Genomic DNA, 23,037 nt, shown 5'->3' on the forward strand with positions numbered 1-23,037 from the left:
GGGGAGCCCTGAAGTCCAAAGGTAGGGCCAGGCCCTAGAAGATGGACAGGACAGGTAGGTGGTTGGGGGAGACCCAGCCACACCTGCCCCCTCTCTAGCTTGCCCGAGTTCACATGTGACTATCACAACATGGGAGTCAGGGGAACCCCAGAACCACAGCACGGTGTTGCCTTCCCCATGGGGCTCCCAGTGATGCACCCTCCCAAGCTGGGCAAGGTGGGCTTTTTGCTCCCATAGGGCTCTGTGTGGGTCTCACACTGTGGCCCTCCGAAAACCAGTGGCCTTCCCACTGGACTTCAGGCTCCTGGGGGACAGGGGCTCCTCTCTGGATCCCACATCTTGCATGGTGCCAGGAGCAGGACTCGATGCAGTACATGTCTGCTGGATGGAGGGAGAGAGGGAAGGATGGACGGAGGGATGGATGGACAGATAGGTGAACAGACAGAAAGATGGACAGGTAGATGGATGGATAGAGAGATGGAGGGAGAGGGCAGTGACAGATGCATGGATGGATGGACAGATGGAAAGAGACAGGCAAATGGATGGAGAGACGGGGAGAGAGAGGGACTGATGTGTGGATGGACGGACGGACAGACGGACGGATGGATGATTGCATGAGAAGGCCTCAGGAAACCCAAGTTCGCTCAGGGCAGGGGGCCCAGGGGCCACCGTGGGTTTGGTTGATGGCATGTTTCTGTTGCACCGAGACTCCGTGTCACGCAGAGAGGGGGACTGGCCCCGAGGTCAAGGCCCTGGCTGTCACATGGGTTGTGCGACCTTGGACAAGCGCCCCCTTCTCAGTGTCATGGTCCTCCCTGCCCTGCCAGCTGTACTGGGCTGTCCCCAGGCTCAAGGGAGATGGCAAAGCAGAAATGACCTGGGAAAGGCGGAGGCAGTTTGTCCCCCGCAGACAGTGTCTCTGTGCGGGGCAGATCCGGCCCAAGTGGAGTGGCACAGACGAGTGGGATCGTGCACTTGGCTCCCTTTCCCCCTCTCAAGTTTCTTTTAATACAGTTATGATGCTATTACGTATAACAAAAAGTAAGACTGTAAGCATCTCAAGCACTTACGAATGCAAGCTTTTATTATGTTGACCCCAAAAATGGTCTGTTTGGCAGAGCTGAGACCTGGAGCCTGTCCGAGCAGGGAAAGCCGAAGCAAGGGGCGGCGAGCACAGACTGTCCTGTAGGGGGCGTACCTATGCGCTGGCCACAAGGGCCCTGGGGCCGAAGCGGGGCTCCTGGGGCAGAACCCTTGGACTGCACAGATTCGTTCTGTCCTCGCTTCATCTGAGCACTAGAAGGTCCACACGCCGCACTCACTGCAGCCTGGGCTTCTCGACCCCCTCGCGCACCCACTGGGGACGGGAGATATTTGCAGGACGGCGCATTGACGTATTTATTCCTGGGCTTGTCAGGGAGCAAGGGTGGCTTCCAGCAGTTGCCGCTACATACCCACACGCGGGAGGAGCTCTCCCCTCCCAGGCACAGCCAGCCAGGCCGACCCAAGATGGACAAAGTCGGATGGCTCCACCAGGGGCCTTGCTCAGACCCCATTTTTCTCAATGAGAAAGGAGAGTGGGGGGGTCACAGGGTGCATCTGTGAAGGCGCTGAGCCAGGTCCTGGGGGATCTGACTTGGAGAAGCAGAGGTAGTCCCTTCCTGGGGGCAGGGAGACCGCTCCTTTCAGGACACTGTGGGTTTATGGGACCACGGCCCCCCAAGGAGGAGGGCGGCCCAATGCAGGAGTGGAGGGGTGATGCTGGGCGGACTCTTGCAGGAGTGGGGACGGTGTGGGGGAGAGGCCTGGAGCAAGCCCTGCTTGGGCATTCCGGGGACTCCCGATGGACACCCGCAGGGGCTCCATAGGCTGCGGAGGAGCTTTGCCTTTATCCTGAGGACTGGGAAAAGGGCCCAGCGCTTGGGGGGGGGGGGGAGCCGCCCTCCTTGATTCTTAACTTCAAAAGCGGTTCTTAGCAGTTCTTTGGCAGTTTCTTTCTGTCGTGGGGGATCAGCAGCTCTGGCCGGCTGGAGCCTCTGGGCTCCGAGGACACGGCCACCATCCTCCCGAAACACGGGGGCCCCAGCCCCTCCGCTCCCACCCGCAGCACTACAAACCAGTTTCCCCACCCTGCCTGGCAGGGAGGCAGATGACCTCACTGGACTGTCTCCATCTCTCCCTTTCATAGAGAAATTACGCTTTCTAATTAGATGAAATCACGCGGGGGTGACAGCAGTAAGAACCCGTGCCATAGCCTGGTACTCACCCCTCATACAGGGACGGTCCTGACCTCCCCTCCTGCCCAACAGCCCCCACCTTGGAGGAGCCGCACCCCGTGTCCTGGCTCGCACCTCGGCTAGCAGCAGCCCCTGGCCATGCGGGACCCATGGGGCTGTCTGCTTCTTGGACCCCCTTCCTCCTGGGGAGGCGTGTACCCGGTCAGCCTGGTCAGCCCCGTCAGCCTCTGCCTGCACCCTACCCCTCGTCCCCTGTGCACCCCACCAGGCCGGGCGTCCAGGGGGCAGTGCACTCGGCCCCAGTCCGGGCTCTGGGCTTATGAAAATATGCACCCCTAAAGATCCCTGTTTTTATGTGTAACCGTCCCAGACAACCAGCGTTTCTCAAATCAGCCACCTTCGGCCCGACAAAGGCGAGTGCCCAGATGCAGCTGAGCCCATCTGGATCCGATTTCAAACCAGAGCTAACACTCTCAGATGTGTCATAAAAGCCCTTTTCCAAAGAGGGGCTCCTGCAGGGGGAATACGGACACCGGGGCACCGCAGGGCTTCGGCATGCCACGCTAATGAGAGGCAATCCGGAGGGCTCGGTTTTGTTTTGGATTCTGAGGACCGGCCAGCCCTACCCCCCAGGTCTCTGTGGAAGGGGAGGATGGCCTTCGAGGGCACTGGGGGGCGTGGAGCCCTGACCCCGGAAGTGGGGCGGCTGCAGGAGGGAGGCTGGGGACTCCGAGACCCAACTTCCCCGCTTCCCCGCTGCTCCTGCTTCCCACGGCGAGGAAAGGCAGTGCTGCTTCTGGAAGCCGAGGCCGCAGTGGCCCAGTTGGATCCTTTGAATGACATTTTGCGAGAGGAGCAGGTGCTGGGGGGAAGCGGAGCCAGTGCTGGGCCGGGCAGGCAGCCCCTGCACGGCCAGGAGCCCTCAGAACTTTCTTCTCTTTCCGGTCCCTCCGCCCCCAGCAAAAAGAAACCGGGGAGCTTTGAGGAGGGTGCTCTGCGCGGCCCCCTGTTTGTTGTCTGGATTTGAGACAGGCAGGGAGATGATGGGGAGTCCTCCCCGCCCCCTCCGGCTCACTGGAGAGCAGTTTCAAGAATGCGGGGTCCAGGGGGATGGGAGGAGAGGGGGCCGCGGCCCAGGCTGCCCGCCCCTGCGTGGCTCCTGATCTCCCTGGGTTTAATCGCTTGTATTGTTTTTTGGCAGGTTGAGGAGGCAGGGAGTGGGTGAGCAGGACTCCTTTTTGGACAGACAAGACCAGGGGCTGAAGCAGGAATAACTCGCCCCTCCCCCCGCCTCCCCGGCAAGGAAACCTTCTCCGAGGCAAACAGGAGAAGCCAAGCAGGGCTGCGCGCCCCCCCCCAACATCCTTCCAAAGAGAGGGATGCGGGGCCTGACGGCTCAGCGGCGCGTGTCCGCAGCTCCAGCCCCGCGGTGAACATCTGAACTCCTCAGCGGGGTAATGGACCCCCGCCTGCCCCACCGGAGACGCAGCCTGAGTGGCAGGAATACCGAGTCTTTGGAGAGTGGCTCCCTCCCAGCTCTGCCACGCAAGAACGCTCTCGGCACCGGAGCCCATTCTGCCAAGTGACTTAAAGGGATTAAAAAAAAAAAAAAAAACTTGGTGAAGAAAAGGGGGTAAAAGCCACGCGGAAGCCTTTCAGAGGAGGCGGCGAGGCCGACAGACAAAAGGGCAAAAGTTGAAAGGGGACAGCGAGAGGCCACCTCGGCAGGATGGACGCCGGGCTCTAGGGCATGCCTGGGGAGCAGGAGCCCAGAACCCCCTCGGGTTGTGCACGGGAGTCCCGGGGCTGCAGGGGGTGCCTCGGCAGGCCCCCCATGCATGCCCCTCGCTCCGGGGGGAGAGGCCAGCGCCGCCTGGAGCCCAAGGGACAGAGTGTGCTACCCCAGGCCCGCGACCACGTCTGAGCGTGAGGGGCCCCGCAGAGCAGAGTGCGGGGCGTCCTCTCCACTCCCCGGGGCGCCCCTAGCTCCACGCAGCACCCCAGCCCTGCGGCCTGCACCTGAGTGCCAGGGCCGCAGGGTCGGCATGTGAGTGTGTCCAGGCCCACCTCAACGGGAAGCATCCAGAACAGAGATCCCAGACAGGCCCAGCAGCTCAGGAGGTAAGGCTGCAGATGGGCTGCGGGTGGCCCGGGAAGGCCCAGTGGCTCCTCGTGCCGGAGACGGCTGCTCTCTTTCCCGCTGGGTTGCACTGGGGCATCAGAGCTCCCCGGGTCTGCAGCTCTGTGCCACAGCCCCATACAGACCATCGGGCAACCAGCAGTTTCTGCTTGCCAGGGGAGGGGTCTTCTGCTACCTGGCGGCATGCTGTACCCCCAGGTGGGTGGGTACAAGGGTTTTCTGGAGTAAACCACTGCTCCAGAGCTGGGGTGGGGGGGTGGGGGATGGGGTTGGTGTCTTACTTTGAGCCCCTCTGAGTTCTGCCCAAAGCGGGCAGTCGTGAGGCCTTGGGGGAGGCAGGACCTTGGGTGACACTGGCCAGGGCACCTGCTGCCCTCCCACTTGGCTGGGAGGACCCAGGTTGGGGTTGGGCCAAAGCCACCACCCGAGACCTCACACCTACTGGTCCTCAGGCTTCACTGCTCTGGCTTCCAGTCAGCCCTGCTGCTGGGGAGAGTGGCTTGCTGGGGGCCCCGGGATGGGCACACAGCAGGCCCGAGCACCCCTCATCCTCACTTGAGCAGCGAACGGCCAGGGCGGGGCAGGTGGAGAGCTGGGTCCTGCCTGGGGGCAGGGGGGTGGCTCCACTCTTCTGGGCTCCCCAGAGGCCCGGAGGGAAGGCTTGTGCCTCCCTAAACACAAATTCCAGGCCACTTCCAGTAGCGGCGCCCAGGGCAGGGCAGGGAAGCCCCAATTCATTACCAAGATGGAAAATGACACTTCTCTGCACGCTTCCCCAGGAGAGGGGCTGATTTATGACTGCGCCAGGGCCCGGACATTCGTCAGCGCCGCGCGACGCGCACGCCGTCTGCGGGGGCATTAATAGCCGTGTTATTAGCCACCGGCGTGAAGGATGCCCTGCGGATCGGCTATTTGCTGTTATTTATTATGAAGGCGTGCCAGCCCAGCAGCGGGGCCGACGGGCGTCACCATCGCAGGGAGTCTGCGCTTGGCCCTGTCCACCTGGACTCCCCTCCCTCATCCCTACCACAGGCTCTCCCACTGTCCCATCACTTGCCCCTGCTCACCTCCCAGCCCCGAGGAGGGGTTGGGGTGCAATTCCTGGAGCCCACAGCTGCTCCCCAGGCCTGCACCCCTAATATTTATGGAGAGTCTGCTCAGCGCGGGGCTCTGCCTATGGTGAGCTGTGGAGCGAGTGTCCTTTCATCCCGAGGCAGAAAAGCAAAGAGAACCAAACTGGGGGGCCAGGCAGACATGGATTGGTGCCGGGTCCCTCTTGTTACGAGCAGTTTGACCTTGGGCACATCCCTTCCCCTCCCGGAGCGCGCTCCCCCACTTTGTGCGCTCGGTACATAGGCCAGCTGGAGAGGTGAGGAGGTCCTGGAGGGCCTAGCCTGCCGCGGGCGCTCCCTGGCCAGCTATTGCCACTAATGGGGCCCCCCATCTGGCCAGAGGGGTCTGCAGACCTGCTTATGGGGGGAGGCAGCCCCCATGAATCCCTGTGTGAGCTGGACACAGTGCACCGCCCCCCCCCCCGCCCTGGTGCCAGTCCTCTGCCGATAGGGTTTGAGAGTTCAGGGCCACGGTCAGAGAAGGTGAGCGCCGTGGGGGAGGAGTGTCTGCGGCTGCTGGACCAATCCCTTCTGCCCTCTGGGCCTCAGTTTTACCTCCCCTGGGAAAGGCAGACAATCTCCAAGGTCCTGTGACTCCCCGATTCCAGAGTTCTGGTTGCTGGGGGGGGGGGCACCCTTGGGCGTCTCTGTGAGGTGGGAGGCAAGGGGCCTTCCAGAACGTGAGGCTGACCTGAAGGTAGAGCTATGGTCAGGCAGTGCCAGGCCAGCCCCCCGCTACCAGAGATGAGCGGGGCGGGGCGGGTGGGCAGGCAGCCAGACGTCTTCCCCAGGTTTCTCCCTCCGGGGCTGAGCAGGGCCCCCTGGGCAGCTGAGAGCGCAGGGAAGAGCACTGGACAGCGAGTCCAAGGCCTCGGTCTGTGTCCAGTTCCTCCACCACCGGTGGCACAGTTCAGACCAGTCAGTCCCTCTTCCTTTCTGGGCTACTGGGCCGAGGGTGCCTGGGTGGTTATCCCCTCCAGGGCTGGGGCCGAAGTGGAGCCAGCCTCTCTCTTCTCTCCCACTGCCTGTTTCTAGGTTTCAGATTGCGGCGGCCTTCCCCTTGGCATCTTCATTCACTCATAAATTCACTCACTCATTGACTCATTCATTCATTCACCAGATGCTTATCAACACTCCCCTGCCAGGCTCTGGGCTAGGCTGGTGAACGGGACAGAACGTATCTTGGTTTAGAGGAATTTACATTCTGGTGGGAATGTTTGGACCATCAACTCAGGATAAGAAGGGGATCTCTTCAGGAGCAGGGCCTGCGTGTGGAAGATGCCGCACAGCTCCCAGGGTCAGAGGAGAGCACCACCAGCCAGCTCCCAGCCTCTGTTTCATGATCCTGCTCCTCTCTCTTGGCCCCTGGCTGCCTGGATCCTGCAGGCTGCTGGGAAGGCCAGCAGCAACTGACCCTACAAACCCCGGGGTCCCCTCCCCACTGCCCTTCTCTTCCTTCCTTCTGTTCCCTGCCCCAGAGAAAAGACATCAAGCCCCTCTTCTAGCTTCTGAAACTCCCCTGCCCTTTCCTTTTACCTTCCCCAAAGGAATAAAGCCTGCGTCTAGGCAGCCTGACTAAAAATGCGCGCAGACAGACAGAAATATCAGGAATCGGGATATCTTATTAAATAACGTGGGGAGAGAGGGAGAAACAAAATTACACATGTCTCCTTTCATCTCCCCACCCCCTCCCGGCCCTGCATAGTTTAATATCGAACACTGTTATCAATATAATTAACCTCCTAAGACACAGTTTTAAAGTCTTGTTTTTTTAAAGGGATTTGCATTCTCTGAAGTTCAGGACATCCAGCCGCCCGGCACCGCCCAGACGGCCTACGCAGCGAGGTGAACTCGAGGTACATTTTTAGGGGATTTGCATACCTGTCTGCAATTACCGCCAGTGATAACAGCTGATGCATAATGCATACAGCATGAAATTAGAAAAATAATTAACTTTAGGTTTTAAAAGAATCCCCTACCACTAACCCCGGCCCCCACCCCACTCCGCTCCCCCTTTTTCTACAAGTTCTCAACGGCACCTGTGGATGAGAACTGGGGCAGTCCCAGGGCTCGCAAGGGCCTGGAGGGTCATGGCAGACGACCCCCTGCCCAAAGGCGGTGCCTTAAATGTGTGGTGGGCTTAGAGCCCCCTGGGCCTGAACAAGGGCTTGGAAAAGGCCCGCTCCCCAGAAGTTCCAGCTCGCAGTTCCCATCTGGATCTGCCTGGAAGCGCTGCCTACCGCAGAGACGGGCATGGTCCCCTGTTGTGTAGGCCACTCTGCAGGCCCTCTGCTCAGGCCTGAAAACAGCCATCGCTTATCCTCCCAAGACCCAGGATAGGCGGATCACTAATAGTCCCATTTTACAGAGGAAGGCCTGAGACCCAAGGCCCCCCTCAGGTAGATGGAGATGCTGGACTGAGCCCGGGCGGGCCCCCTGGGCTACTGGCCTTACAGGGGTGGGGATGGGGGACTTCCTGGAGGTCGGAGGGATGGGGACGGGGGGGTGGCAAGCTCTTCCAGCCCCCCACCTTGTGGCCCACCTCCTATGGTATTGCTTCGAGTTAAGCTGGAGGGGTAGTGCTGGCTGGTGGGGAAGAAAGCAGGGTCCCTCACTAATTTAAGCAAAGGTTTAATTTAGGAGTCATCATGGGTGTGGAATGAACTTGTCTTGGTGAAGCTCCTTTTGGGGCCAGGGTCTCCTGCCTTACCCCTTCTGGGCTGAGGAACTGCTTCTGTCCCCAGCCTGCCCTACATACCCTGCCTCTGCCTCGGGCCCGGCTTTTCTGGGAAAGTCCTGGTGGCGGGGGGCATAGGAAAGGGAAGGGCGAGGGGCTCCCTAGCTCAGCTGTTTGGGGAGCCCTGCCAAGACAGGTGGGCAGTTGCCCGGAGAGGGTCATGGGAGCACCTCGGGGTCCCTCCCTGGGGCAGGGTGAAGCAGCCCTTCTTTCTAAAACCACTTGGTCCTGTGCTAGGCGCTTTGCACAGCCCCTCCGCTCTTGTCCTTCCAGCAGGATGGTGCAGATGAGGAAGCTGAGGCCCAGAGACAGGTCGCCGCCAGGCACACCGTCAGGGACTGGTGAGGCAGGATTCAAACCTAGCTGTGTTGTCCCCTCCCTGCTTCTAGTTCACGTGCCTCCTTCTTGGGGTGAGCACCACCTGGAATTCTCAGATTCCCAAAGTGGGGGGCTGAGACCATGCCCAGCACTTCGGGGGACCCAGCATCAGGGCACCCCCATGAAAGCTGCCTTCACTGCCTGCCCTACCTTCCCTCTGCTGCCTGGGACCTCCAGCTCCTTTCAGAAACATGCTCGGGCCCCGTGGGGTGCTCACGGCTCACTGTGCCCCGGGAGCCTGCAGCAGTAGCCACCAGCTCCCAGCCTGCATGCCAGGGTCTATGCTGGGCCTCGCGTCCTGCAGCCACCCCCTGCGTGTTGCCCTCCCTCCGACCTCCCACTTCCCAAGGGGAGTCCCCAGAAGTCCCTGGGCCTCTGGCAGCCCCAGCTTGTTGGGATGTGGGGAAGACACCAGGCTGGGGGTCTCCAACAGGGACGCGCCGCCATCCAGCGAGCAGATAAACGTCTCCCACCAGTGAAGCGGTGGTGAGCAAAGCCCACATGGAGCCGGCTTTGTAGCAGGTCAGGGAAAGCTTCCCAGAGGGGACTCTAAGCTGAGGTCCCAGAGGAGCAGAAGCTGGCCTGGCAAGGCAGGAGCAGGGAAGAATGTCTTGGTGTCCCAGATCAGGAACAGGGTGGAGCAAAGGCCCAGGGGCTGCACAAGGGAGGTCAGGGCTTGTAGCAACTGGTGGCGGGTGGGGGGTGGTACGCTGTGGGCTCCGGCCACTCACACCCCCTCCCTGGACCTGGACAGTCCCCTGGCAGAGAGGCTGGAGCATCCCAGGGTCACAACAGGAGGGCCCAGATATAGGACCAGGGTTTCCACCATAGCCTGGGGCATGGGGCTAAGGAAGCACAGGGGAGAGTGGAGGGGACCCAGCATCACAGCAGTCAGCAAGGAGCCTGTCGGGAGCCTGGAGGTGGCACAGGCAGGATGCGAAGCCAGGTTTCTCTGTCCTGGAAGATGGCAGGAGCTAGTGACTGAGGGAGAGTGCCAAGAATGATGGCCCGGGCTCCCCCTTGGTGAATGGGTGTCTGGATCCATCCAGCCTGAGCCACCTCCCTTCTCCCTTCCCTGGCCCCCAGGGAAGGATCCTGCTGTCCACCATGGTGCCGGCGGGTCATAACTCCCATCAGGCTGAAGTCTGCAGAATCTGCCCAGCAAGTGACCCCGTGGAAGATGGGCGATCTACCGGGTTTAATTTGATGGCCACATAAACCGTCAAATACACGGCAAAGGAATAAAAGGGCCACCTGGCACCGGGCATTAAAGGCTGCTCTGGGAAGGCATGCTCTCTTCCTTCTCACCCCCCGCCCCCCCCGGTCCTGCCCCGAGCTGCAGCCTTGGGGAAGGGGTGGCAAGGGCAGGCTCGAGCCAAGATGGATGAGGCCTGCAGACAGGGGAAGGGAAAGGCCTTGGGTCCCTGCCTCCCAACTGCTTCTTGGTTATCCATCAGGCATCTCTGAAAGGTGCAATTTAGACTCTATTATGATGCCAGGGCTTCCGGAGGCTGAGGGCTGTGGCCATGAGCTGAGCGGGCACGGGGAACTGATGTCTGCCAGAGAATGTGGTGGCTGGCCTTGGCTTTGGCCTTAGCAAGGCTGTCCCACCCTGCTTAGGGCACCAGTGGGCCGGGGCCACCTACATCCCATGTGTCAGGTCTCAGCAGCCGATAGGTCAAAGAAGGTGTGTGTCCTCCAGCCAGATGCTGGGGCCCTGGACAGAGGGATTCAGACTTGACCTCTGAGAGTGAGGCAAGGTAGCCTTTGAGCAGGCTTAGGTCTTCCTGTCCCCCGCACCTGCTCCAGCCCTGCATCTTTGCTCCTAAGCATCTTAAGATGGGACATCCAGGCTCTACAACCCTCCTGAGGATGCGTCTGTAAAGGGGGTTGGGTGAGACCCGGCTGGTTGGTCCCCCAGGGCCTGGGTTTATATCCCTGTCCTCTGAAGGTGGGCATGTCCAGGTGTTGGGGTGCTCCTGGATCTTCTGGACCACTAGACAGACAAGTAGGAGGATGGATGGATGGATGGATGGGTGGGTGGGTGCGAGACCTAGGGGAGGAGGGGTTGTATGAAGAGCAGTTTGCTAGACGGAGGGGAGCGGTTCCGGGATAGAGAGGGACAGACAAGGGAGAAGGTTTGATACTGGTTGAGAAATGGAGACATTCAGTCCCTGGGGCAGGAGAGTGAGGTCCCCTCTGACTCGTTTGGTGACCAGGTCCTGATTCTGCTCTGAATGCTGGGCTGGGCCGGATTCAGGCTGGGGCCTCGGCTCAGATGCAGGAGGCCATGACTGTGTCCCACCACCGAAAAGCCTTCATGAGCCTACAGTTATGTGGCAGACCTTTGCCGGCGGCATGAAGACCCCTCCCCAACTGAGAAATGAAAGATCATTTCTCTTTAATTGATTTTTTACCACTATGAACAGCAAAACAATAGGAGAAAAAATCTAGGCTGCAATTTTTCCATTTGTGAAAACCGAAATTATACCTTGCTGCTGATTCCCTCGGCGTGGACCTCTCCCCCCTTTTATTTCTGTCATTTCTTCAAATGCAAGAAAACAGATAAAAAAATTTTCTTTTCCAAATAGCTGCAAGCTTTGTGACTGGGGAAGGGGGTACGGTGGGGACTGATTTCCCATACAACACGGGACGAGGAGCTAGAGCGCTGCGGATAAAAAGGGTTTCCCGTAAATACACAAGAAAGTGATCTCGCTGACACCTCGTTCTTCTGTCTGTAAAACCCGTGGGTGACAAATAGGACATGTTTTAAAACCAGACAATGAAGCTCCTTGCTCTCCACTGCTCACCAGTGGCGATTCAGCGGCCTCTTTTCTGTGGATTCCACTGACACCCCCTTCCTGTGCGCTCACGGGCCTCACGGAAACGAGCGTTTCCCTCAGACCCTGGGAACGAGCCAGACGGGGATGAGAGTTTCCGTTCCAGTGAGAAATGCAGGCTCGAGATCCATAAAACACACCTTAAATCCATCCCATCAACATTGACCAGCCACTTTTAGCATTAGCCATAAAGACTGGCTTAGTATGAAGCCTCCAAAGAAGAAACAGACACTGCGGAGCGGCTTTCACTAAATTAATCTCACCCGCGGCTGGACATCACCGCCCGGGCGGACCGAGGCTGCGGCCGCATCATTCACAGACATCTTTGCCCTCGATGGGATTTCACGTTGGCCAGATGTCGTTAGTGTCTGACCCCGGCCCGAGGGATCACCCGGGACGTGAGGCTGGTCCAGGAAGGGTCGCAGGGCGAGCGCTTAGAGGTTTGACCTCTGTCCCGCGGCGACCCCTGCGGCAGCAGGCGGGTGGGCGCCGAGACTCACTCTCACCGTCCGTGTCTTGTGCTCCCTGCAGGTGTTGAGGCTGATCAGGCGGGGCCCGGCGCCCCCAGCCATCCACCATGGTGGTGGCACCACCCACCGCCACCGCCACCACCACACCCGCTGCCACTGTCACGGCCACCGTCGTGATGACCACGGCCACCATGGACCTGCGGGACTGGCTTTTCCTCTGCTACGGACTCATCGCCTTCCTGACGGAGGTCATCGACAGCACCACCTGCCCCTCCGTGTGCCGCTGTGACAACGGCTTCATCTACTGCAACGACCGGGGCCTCACCTCCATCCCCACCGACATCCCCGACGATGCCACCACCCTCTACCTGCAGAACAACCAGATCAACAACGCCGGCATCCCCCAGGACCTCAAGACCAAGGTCAGCGTGCAGGTCATCTACCTGTACGAGAATGACCTGGACGAGTTCCCCATCAACCTGCCGCGCTCGCTGCGGGAGCTGCACCTGCAGGACAACAACGTGCGCGCCATCGCCCGGGACTCCCTGGCCCGCCTCCCGCTGCTGGAGAAGCTGCACCTGGACGACAACTCCGTGTCCACCGTCAGCATCGAGGAGGACGCCTTCGCCGACAGCAAGCGGCTCAAGCTGCTGTTCCTGAGCCGGAACCACCTGAGCAGCATCCCCTCGGGGCTGCCCCGCACGCTGGAGGAGCTGCGGCTGGACGACAACCGGATCTCCACCATCCCGCTGCACGCCTTCAAGGGCCTCCACAGCCTCCGGCGCCTGGTGCTCGACGGCAACCTGCTGGCCAACCAGCGCATCGCCGACGACACCTTCAGCCGCCTGCAGAACCTCACCGAGCTGTCGCTGGTGCGCAACTCTCTGGCCGCCCCGCCGCTCAGCCTGCCCAGCGCGCACCTGCAGAAGCTGTACCTCCAGGACAACGCCATCAGCCACATCCCCTCCAATGCGCTGGCCAAGATGCACCAACTCGAGCGCCTGGACCTGTCCAACAACAACCTCACCACGCTGCCCCGCGGCCTCTTCGACGACCTGGAGAGCCTGGCCCAGCTGCTGCTGCGGAACAACCCCTGGTTCTGCGGCTGTAACCTCCTGTGGCTGCGGGACTGGGTGAAGGCGCGGGCGGCCGTGGTCAACGTGCGGGGCCTCATGTGCCAGGGCCCCGAGAAGGTCCGGGGCATGGCCATCAAGGACATCACCAGTGAGATGGACGAGTGCTTCGAGACGGGGCCCCAGGGAGGCGCGGCCAACGCGGCTGCCAAGACCACGGCCAGCGACCGCGCCTTGGCCACCACACCCCAGGGCTCCCTCTTCACCCTCAAGGCCAAGAGGCCAGGGCTGCGCCTCCCTGACTCCAACCTTGACTACCCTGTGGCCACGGGCGAAGGCGCCAAGACCCTGGTCATCCATGTGAAGCCCCTGACGGCGGACTCCATCCATATCACGTGGAAGGCCACGCTCCCCGCCTCCTCCTTCCGGCTCAGCTGGCTACGCCTGGGCCACAGCCCCGCCGTGGGCTCCATCACGGAGACCCTGGTGCAGGGGGATAAGACAGAGTATCTGCTGACGGCACTGGAGCCCAAGTCCACCTATGTCATCTGCCTGGTCACCATGGAGACCGGCAACACCTACGTGGCCGACGAGACGCCGGTGTGCGCCAAGGCCGAGACGGCAGACAGCTACGGCCCCACCACCACGCTCAACCAGGAGCAGAACGCTGACCCCATGGCGGGCCTGCCCCTGGCGGGCATCATCGGCGGGGCCGTGGCCCTAGTCTTCCTCTTCCTGGTCCTGGGGGCCATCTGCTGGTACGTGCACCGGGCCGGGGAGCTGCTGACCCGGGACCGGGCCTACAATCGGGGCAGCCGGAAAAAGGACGACTATATGGAGTCCGGGACCAAGAAGGATAACTCCATCCTGGAAATCCGCGGCCCTGGGCTGCAGATGTTGCCCATTAACCCTTACCGCGCCAAAGAGGAGTACGTGGTCCACACCATCTTCCCCTCCAACGGCAGCAGCCTCTGCAAAGCCACGCACACCATCGGTTACGGCACCACCCGGGGCTACCGGGACGGCGGCATCCCCGACGTAGAGTACACCTACACATGATGCCTGCCGCGCCGCCGGCCGCCTCCGCCCCAGCTCCCGCCGCCTCCTGGCCTGGCCACGGTGCGGCTCCGCCCGGCCCGCTGCCATCCCATAGAGCAAGGAGAAGGAATGCCATGATGACTTTCCTAGCAGAAAGCAAAGTTTGGGAAGGGTGGACACTTTTGTAGAACACAACAGCAGAAACAAGATCTCTCTCTCTCTTTTTTTTTTTTTTTTTAAAGAATAGAAGGCAGGAGGGGGATTTGACGTTGCTGAAGACATAATTTATACCAAATTATGCCTGTTGGGGAGGGAAGGACTAAAAATAATATTGCAGGAAGGGTTGGGTCAGGGTTTTTCGTTTTTTTTGTTTTTTCCTGAACTGGAAAGCTACTACCTGTACAGCGTCTGTGTACGCCTCATGCTCTGTTCAAGGCCGTCACAAAAGAACCGTCAGAGAGAACAGCCAACACGCAAAGCCCCCACACAGCTCTCGCTGCCGGCTGCTTGTGGGTGACAACGACATGACGGAAGGTTTTCAGGCTCCTCACAAAGGAGAAGGGGAAGAAAAGATCTTTTTGCTACGGAGATATTGTCCTGAAACCTCTTCCATGGTTCTTTCCGTATCATTTCCCTTACAGATTTGCAGAAAGATCACGTCTTTCACTGCATTCTCTGAACAATGGTGTAGTCAATTAAAAAGCAAACTTTCTTTTTCCTATACCGAAGCCCTCTTCAGTTCCGTGCACCACGCTCCGTGGATGGCCCCCGGGGAAGCTGTGGCTTCCCAGCCACGCGGACGTGCGGCTATCTACCTGTCGATCTCTCTGTCATGTCTCTCAGTACAGATGGGTAGATAGAGCCCCATTTACGGTCCTTACTACTTCTTGGGTCAGTTCGTACAGTTTCCTGAGACAATAGAGTCACGAAAATGTTGCTCTCTCCTAGAAATCATTGAGTAAGTAGACAAAGCGTGTTGGGGGTGGGAGTGGGGAGGGGACAATGCTGTTCCTAAAGGCGGAGGTGTATCTGTCCTGGTTGGGTGGCCAGGGAGACCCCGGGCAAGGGGTGCCCGCGATTCAACCCTATCTCAGGTCGGTGAGACCTGAGCCGTGCTCTTTTCTGGTACAGACAAAAGCGTTCTTTGACGGCCAGTGTCCTCGTCTCTCTCCCCACTGTCCACCCACCCCCAACACACAGACACAGTCACCTCGACAGTGACTTTCTCTTTCCTCTGTGCCATATGCTTCCTCCTGGGACAGGTAATTGGCGCAGGGACTTTTTTTTTTTTTTTTTTAATCCAGCTGATTAGACCTAATGGTTTCCATGGCTGCTCAAACAAAGCCCAGAAAAAGACATGAATGTTCTCCGAAGAGCCCCGGGAGACAGCAGCCCCCCGAACGCAGAGCCTCAGCCGTACGCACCCCCGGCACTCTGCTCTGGAGAGGGAAGACCAGACTTCCAGAAATACCAGCTCCAAAAGGGTACTGACCAGGGCCCTCGGAAGAATTCAGGTTTTATTTCCTAGACCCCCACCCCAGAACTGGGTTACCATCACTTATCAGCGGGCGGTGTGGTTTGGTGAGCCATGAGATTGAAATGATAATGGAGAGAAGGGAGGCATGGTGCCCAGGGTTCTGCGGTCTCCTGCGCCCTGGCCCTTGGAGAGCTTGGGCCACCACCTGTCAAAGTGCGCCCAGGTGCTGTGCCAGGGAAGAGCCACATCAGATGGGAGACACTGGCCTGAGGGCAGGGGAGGTCGAGGAGGTGTCCGGCTCTGGCAGAAAGAGGATGCTGTCCAGACAGGCCCGAGGGCTGGCCACTCACTGGTCATGGAAAGATGTGACTGGTCCCTTCAGGGAAAAGGCAGGGGTTGAAAGGAATGGCCAGAGAGCTGTGTGAGCAGGGTGGGGGGGAGGCGTGGCCCTCGCCCGCCAGGCCGGAGGGAGGGTCTCGCCCCCCAACAGGGAGGCCGGCTCCCCAGCCCCAGGGAGAGGCGCAGGGCGGGGACACACTCCGCTCGAAACTAAGTCTTTCCCCTCCCCTTTGGTCCACTTGAATCATTTTCTCATACAATGAGATCAGGAGAGAGATTTTTCCAAGCCTTAATTTCATGTCTGTGTGAAGGTCGCCCTCTCTTTGGCTTCAAGCGCCGACACAGGCCAGTTATGGCAGCTAGGGGAGGAGTAGAGAGGGTATGTGAGGTCTTGGGGCACTGGCTCAGGAAGAGGGGGAAGGGACAGAAGCCTGAGGTCCCTGCTGTTTCTGAAGTGAGGTCTCCTCCCTCACGGCACCACCCATGCCTTCTACCGATGTCCCAGGCCCTGGCCTCCTCACGGCCAAGTCCCTGCTGCTAACATGCTTGGATCCCCAATCTTACTCCCCTTTCCCCTTGAACATACCAGGAGGAGGTCAAATTATCCCCTTAGAGGTTAGGAAGGCATTTGGGGGACAGTAGGTGAGCCTGGAGTCAGCCAGTGAGGTCCAAAAGGCCTGCAGGCCTGGGTGGTCAGCTTCCTTCCCTACAATACAGATCAGGCCAGGCCCACCTGTGGTGAGGTCACTGGGGTCTCCCGCTCCCCGGGGGCTCAGAGAGGGGCTCACCGAGGGCTCGCTGCAGGCATCCTCCTGCCTGTAGGTGCTGAGGATGGAGACTCACCATCCAGGCCCTGGGGTCTGCTCTCAATTTTCCTCTGCTCAACATCAGACATCCACACGGAGGTCTTTCTGAGAGCGAGCCCCCGAATGTCAGCTGCCTCACAGCCCCCCAAGCCAAGGAGTGGGCCTGAAGTCGGGTCCACGCTGAACCCCTGTCCCCTCCTGGTCCAACTGCTCTGAGTGCCCTCATAAGGAGAGAGATGCCGCAGAGCTATCCAGCCTCCCCAGCCCGCGGCAGCATGTGAGGACACAGGGCTCGTGGAGACAAGCCCAGGGCCCAGGCTACCTACTGCTGCTGTCTAAAATGCCCCTTCCACGGGCGGCCGACCTGAACCTTTACAGCCTCTAACTAGCCAGAACAACCTCGTTGGCCTCAGCATCGACGAGTGTTTTCTGTGGCATTTATAGCAGGTTTTAAGTTTAAAAAAAAAAAAAAAAAGAGCCCATGACACTTCTTTGGTTAAGTGGTTTACCCTTCGTGGTAATTAGATGTAGTGATTAGAATCTCTTTTCTATTACATGGCAATTTTCCTTTAAATTTCCCCTAAAAAAAAAAAAAAAGTGGGGGGTGCAGGGGGAGAAAAGGGGAGGCAGGAGAGGAGGCTGCCGGGCCAGGCGAGTCATTTGCATTTTGCGAATGAGGCCTCTTGTAAGCTCAGCTCAGGCGTGGGGCCCAACGTATGGAATGCTTAAGAGATTACTAAGAATAAAATCTATTAATTAGTCATACTCAATTCCGCAGACATGATGTGCATCAAAAGCTTCTTTTCTTCCCTTTTCTCCTTCCCTTTTCCTGCGGTCTCCCCGAGGAAGCCTCCATCTTCTCCAAATTGGCTCCGGCTTCCTGGGCCGCCTCCACAGGAACATGGCGGCCGCATGGCTGACTAGAGGGCCTCTCCACCCAGGGCCGGAAGGCCAGGTTTGGGGGCAGGAGGTGGGGCAGTGGTCCCTTCCGGCTCTGAGGGACGCCGGCAGGAGAGGGGACAGCAGCTAGGGAGATGGCAGTGGCTGCGTGGTGGCAGCGGGGGGACTGGGCTTCCCCACCCAGAGCCCAAGGCCCCTGCCTGCCCTGTGCCTCTTCTCCCTCCCTCTTCCTCCTTCCTCTAGGGGTCCAGGGAGGCCCACCAGGAGCAGAAAGTGAGGAGGGGCCAGGAAGGGTCTCCAGAGAGGTAGAGGAAAAGCATGTTTTGTAAATCCACAGCCTCAGTTTCCCCTTCTGCAAAGTGGAGGGCGGGCTGAAGCAGGGGTCGGGCTTCACCCCAAAAAGCTGGGGGCTCTAAAGGCCAAGTAAGGGCTCCTCCCTTGCACCGATTCTGGAAGTTTCTAGTTGATCCATGGCAGGTGACAGAGGCCCAGAGTGAGAGGGACAGGTCGGTCAGGTGAGGCTCCTTGCAGGGCCTGGGGTGGCTGACAGGCCTGGAGAAGTGGCGGGCAGCGTGCCCAGGACGCCCCTGAGCCTCCCTCCTTCACCTGCTTGGAGCTGAGGCAGGAGGAAAGGCCAGTCCCTGCCCCCCTTACCCCACCAAGGGCAGCCCAAGTCCCAAAGCAAACCCACTCCACTCCGGAAATCTGCTTCTTGCCGAACACACCAAGGAGGAAGACGGGGCTTCTGAGCCTCGCGCTTATGAGAAATACAACAAGGAAAATTGGATGCGGCAGACAGGGAGCAATGGAGCTGGGGAGGCGACCAGGAGAGAGCTGGGGCATGTGCTGGGAGGAAGGGCTCTGGGGTGCACAGTGGCCCGTGTCCCCAAGAACTGGACCTGCTCTCAGGGCCAGGAACACAGCCGGGGGCAGCTGTAGGCTCGCTGCGTGCCCTGTCCCTTCCCTGTGCTCGGATCAGTGCAGGTGACGGGCGGAGGCCTCGAGCTGGCTAGGCGCCAGGGTGAGTGCTAACAAGCAATTCACAGCCCTGCACAGGCCTTCCAGAAGGCAGACAGAGGAGGCATCTTTTTTCTTAAGGAGGGATAAAAAGGCTCAAAAATGCAAATCATTACCGTTTACAACCAAGCGAGTCTGCTAAATTGATTAGAAGAGATTAAAGTCCTTGGAGGTGAGGGGAAAGGGGGATTTTTCGCATGTTATGAACCTGCCCCCAGTGGCAGTGTGCAAAGCAGGGCTTTTCCAGGCTGGCTCCCGGGCTGCCCCCCAACAGCCCCAGGAGGAGCTGGGGGTCTGCGAGGGCTGATACCACACAGGCGGGAGCGCACAGTAACAGGCTGTGTTGGGCAGAGCCTGGACTCAAGCACTGCTCAGGGAAGGTACTTCTGCCCCGGTCGCCTGCCTTGTGCTTGGGCCTCTGGGACAGGGTGGGCTACTCGGCCCACAAAGGTCATTCAGAAGCTGTCCCAGGCCCCAGCAGAGACTCCACCCCTGTCCTCCAGATTCTGCCTGCCTTCAGGGATGAAGGAGCTGGTCTAGTTATTTAGAGAGTAAGACTCTAGGGCCATGCACTTTTTTGCTTCCTTTCTGTCCCAGGGTGGGTCTGTGATTCATTCCTCCAGGAAAGGGTGCGGTGGCAACCAGAAAGGGAAAACTCAAAGTCAGGGAAGAGAAATCCCCTGCTAGCACAGAAATAAGATAGTGAGCTCTCTGTCACTGGGAGCATTCAAGTACTTGATGGGGATATGGCTGATCTTTTCCTCCCTAAGTCAAGGCCTTTGACTGTAAGACCCTGGTTTCTACCCTCATTTTATCATTTCCCCAAGACCCTATATGGAACCTATCAAGAGATGTTTACTGTGCTGTTCAAAATGACCAGCATCCCCGAAAAGCCCGCAGCCGGGCCACCCAGACCTGTCAAAGAGCTGCTTGTGCCAACAGAAATGCTTCAAAATCCCCATCCTCAGGGTCCAAGGGGCACCAGGAGAGGAAGCACAGACACGCTCGCTCCATCTTGGAGTCTGGAGCTGGAGGCCGGAGGGTGACCACCCCCTGCGGCTGGTCCCTGTTCTCCAAGCTGGGACCCCCACCCTGCAGCGCGCCCTCTGATGTCCCACCCCCGGCTCCCTTCCCCTCCCGACACACTGGCGCTGTGGGCTTCATCCATCCTTCCCAGCCAGGTTGACGGCTGCCTGGGGCATTTTTCACTCTGTGTTTTTAAGCATTTACCATTTCTTTTGAAATGGTCCAAGTAGTTGCCTGAAATATCCACATCTGCTTCTTTAAAAACACTCACAAAAGGATCCCCTTGGCTCCTGAATCCCCCCCAAACACCCCTGGCCCCTGCCTCCCTTCTCTCCCCTCCACCTCTGCATTTTTAATGTATTGTTTCTCTCTGCTTTTGGAAATTCTCCCGTCACTGGGGTCAGCCGCTTCTCACCATAAGTGGAGGTGCAGGTGTGCCTCAAACCCCCAGTGCTGCGGGGGCCAAGCCAGCCCTTTCTCCATGTCACCCCCGAAAGACACTGTGCAGGAGGCCGAGCCGGTGAGCTACCCTACTCCCCAGACAGAGCCTGGCAGGCCCTGGGCTTTTTGGGACCACTGTCCCCGAATGGCCCCTCCCGCTCCATTACTAAGATGCCGCACCCTGCGGAGGTCTGACCGGGGCCCCACTTCCTAGCAAAGCGAACCCCTCAGACACCTGCGGCCACCACGGTGCCCTGGGCCCTCTTTCCCACACCTACCCACACTGCCCCCCACTCCCGCTCCCACCTGAAAACCCAAAAGCCAGAGTCTGTGGAGAGTCCCTGCAGGAGGGTTGGCTGTCATCACTCCAAAATCACTTATAGGGCCATCAGGGTGAGTGGCCGCGCTGGCGAGATGCCAGGTCCCCATGCACCTCTGCACCCGGTCACTGAGGCCCAGCACAGGGCCTGGCACACAGGGGCGCTCCATTCTCTCTTCTCAGAGCCTCCCTTCGCGTCTTGTCCGCCCGGTTTGCTGTCTGCCCGCCCCGGGCTCAGCGCAAAGGTCCCAGGCGGATGTGCTGGCAATGGCCTCCCTCCCATCCCGCACCTGCCTCACCGGCAGCCAGCACGGGGAGGGGCCCCTCTCAGCGGCTTTTCCTCCCAGAAGCATCTCACTCTGCCGTCCCTGGGACGCACAGATCACCAGCTGTGAGCCTGAGGGGGGCATCCGGCCACCGTGCCATCTCTCACAGCCAGCTTGACTGTGACTCGGTTTCCTCTCGCCGAGCAGGGCCTCACATAGGTGACACCTGGGTGTCTCCCCTTGCCTGATGCTCCCGTCCAGACTCCCTGCTGTACCCACCGCCCCCCCAGCCACCGACCTGGAGGAACTAACCAGGCTTTCTCCTCAAGACAGAAAAACCAACGCGACTGGGCGACAATCAGCTAACGCAGACACGGGGCGGCCGGGCTTACCTCCCCAGAGCCGGGCCACCGGGCTCCTCTCCTCTGCCCCTTGCAGGGCGCGTGTTTGCAGAATGTCCTACCCAACCCTGGCTGGTCTAGTTTTTGGAAGGTTCTGGATACCCATGAAGAAGACACACCACCCTGAAACTGGCCTTAGGTGTTGTTTTGTTTTGTTTTTTAACCTAACCCAGCTGAGACACCCACTCTGGCGTCCAGAGCCGAGCGCCAGGCTGCAGCACGGGGCTGGGGTGGGGGGAATTCTTTGGCTGGAGGACCCTGGTGCCTTCCAGCTGATAAAGAGATGCTGAGAGCCGTGGGGAGGAAGCCAAATAGCCCAGCCTTGGAGGTTTGTCATCTGCGAGGGAGAGAGACGGCGTTGGAGGCTTGGGGAGGCCACGGGGCTGTGAACACAGGCGAGCCTGGGCTCTGGCGCCCTTGTGCGGTGTGGCTGGCAGGAGCGGACGCCCGCTAATTATGAATGTCACCAGGCAGGTGTGGACAGGGAGGTAAAGGCAGGAAGGAAACTAAGAGAAACCCCATGCCTCAGCACCACAGAGTGACTGTTTGCTAAGAGCCACCGATGACAATTCCCTCTCCTGACGTTAAAAGGTTGTATCTCATTTGGTATTGTAAAGATTTCTGGAGCCACTCGGCCTTCGCTCCGTGGGATCCATTCCCAGCGGTCCAGGAGGAGGAGGAGGAGGAGGCCAGGGAGGGATTCTTGGCCGACCCTGGAGGATGGGACACAAGGCGGGGTTCGCGGCCACACGAGGGCTCGGGGAGGGCGGGCCCGTGACCAAGGCCCCTTCTGCCTTCCTGCCACCACCCTGAGCTTCTGCCGCTGGGCCCCCACCTTCCCCACCTGCAGAGCCAGCCCTGGGAGGCCAGGCGGACACTGCTCCTGGTCTCTCTTCCTCCTCCTCTTCGGAAGGGTAAAGCAATCTCCAGGGCTGAGTGACGGGTCTCCCCGCACTGCGGCCTGCGGCCGTCTGAGACCGGGGTCCCGCCTGCCTCAGTCCCAACCTCACCCCCAGATGGGGGTTTTCGGGAAACCGAGTCACCCAAACACCCACCACGACCACAACACAAACCAAAGTGCACTGCGAACCGCCCTTTGGCCTCCTTCCTGTAGGTGCCTTGAAACTTCAATGTTGAGATGAATGTGATTAACTATTTGGTCCTTTTTTCTGTTTGTCTGTTTTCATATAAAATGTCCAAGTCCATTTTCCTTGTCCTTTCTTGAAATAAATAGAAAGATTTAACTTTTACAGTCATCTCGGCTGCTGACTCGGCTTGGGGTCCGGCGTCCCAGGGGCCAGGTGTCTGCAGCCCCTCCCCAAGCCCCCTACCCCCAGGTTCAGCTCTGCCTTGTGGAGCCCACACCACGCCCTGGCACAGAGCAGTGGCCGGGGGGGACAGAGAACCTGGGGTAAGTTCCCGGGGCACGATCAGGATCAGAATCATGAATCTGTAGCAGGGCAAAGGGACCTCAGACCCCATCCCATGGGCCCTGGGAAGGTAGACTACCAGCTGAAGGCCGACTCCAAGAGTAGCCGGCTGTTAATGGGAGCTGTGGGTTATCCCATGAGAGCTCTGGCCTCCATGTGGGCAGCTAGGTTAAGGCTAGAACCGGATGGGCGCTGGGGACACCTTGCTGTTCCTCTACTGGGCACACACCAGCCTGGGTTCGTCCCCAACTGCCCAGACACCCAGACGCCCCCACTATACGCTGGGGCCTAGGTGGGGGTCACCCCTGCCTAGATGCGCCCCCACATTCACAACTCTCTAAGACTTCTATGATAACTCATACCCCAATGGGGGAGAAAGGAAAAAAATTATTTTCCATGAGAACAATAGCGGTTTCTGCTAAATTTAACATAAAATAAGAACTCATTACTTCTGCCTTAGATCTGATTGTGTGTCTGGATGTGGGTTAATGAGTTTTTTCCTCATATTCCAAGGAAGCAAAGTTATTTCTCGACATGCCTCGATGGCGGGTGGCTGGGCCGGGGTGACACAGGCATCCCTGTCCCTCCTC

At 59.3% G+C, this 23,037-nt stretch overlaps 2 protein-coding genes across 3 annotated transcripts in view; one reads left to right on the top strand and one right to left on the bottom strand.

The window, feature by feature from the left end:
* MACROD1 (mono-ADP ribosylhydrolase 1) overlaps nucleotides 1-23,037 on the bottom strand; it is a 141,877-nt gene that overhangs the window by 88,660 nt on the left and 30,180 nt on the right.
* Nucleotides 3,842-22,265, top strand: FLRT1 (fibronectin leucine rich transmembrane protein 1). Of its 2 annotated transcripts, XM_059145476.1 has the most exons (3): nucleotides 3,842-4,358; nucleotides 7,267-7,345; nucleotides 11,976-22,265. In XM_059145476.1, exon 3 carries the CDS (start codon nucleotides 12,022-12,024, stop codon nucleotides 14,044-14,046), a length of 2,025 nt encoding a protein of 674 aa, XP_059001459.1. In that variant the 5' UTR covers nucleotides 3,842-4,358; nucleotides 7,267-7,345; nucleotides 11,976-12,021; the 3' UTR covers nucleotides 14,047-22,265. The 2 variants fall into 2 exon arrangements, with proteins under 2 accessions (XP_059001459.1, XP_059001451.1); XM_059145468.1 differs by lacking the exon at nucleotides 7,267-7,345.

This window comes from Mustela lutreola, chromosome 1 (genome assembly GCF_030435805.1).
Source record: "Mustela lutreola isolate mMusLut2 chromosome 1, mMusLut2.pri, whole genome shotgun sequence".
Classification (NCBI taxonomy): Eukaryota; Metazoa; Chordata; class Mammalia; order Carnivora; family Mustelidae; genus Mustela; species Mustela lutreola.

Bases quoted from the DNA above. Each gene is read 5' to 3' on its own strand.
- FLRT1 (XM_059145476.1), top strand. From the start codon at position 12,022: ATGGTGGTGGCACCACCCACCGCCACCGCCACCACCACACCCGCTGCC.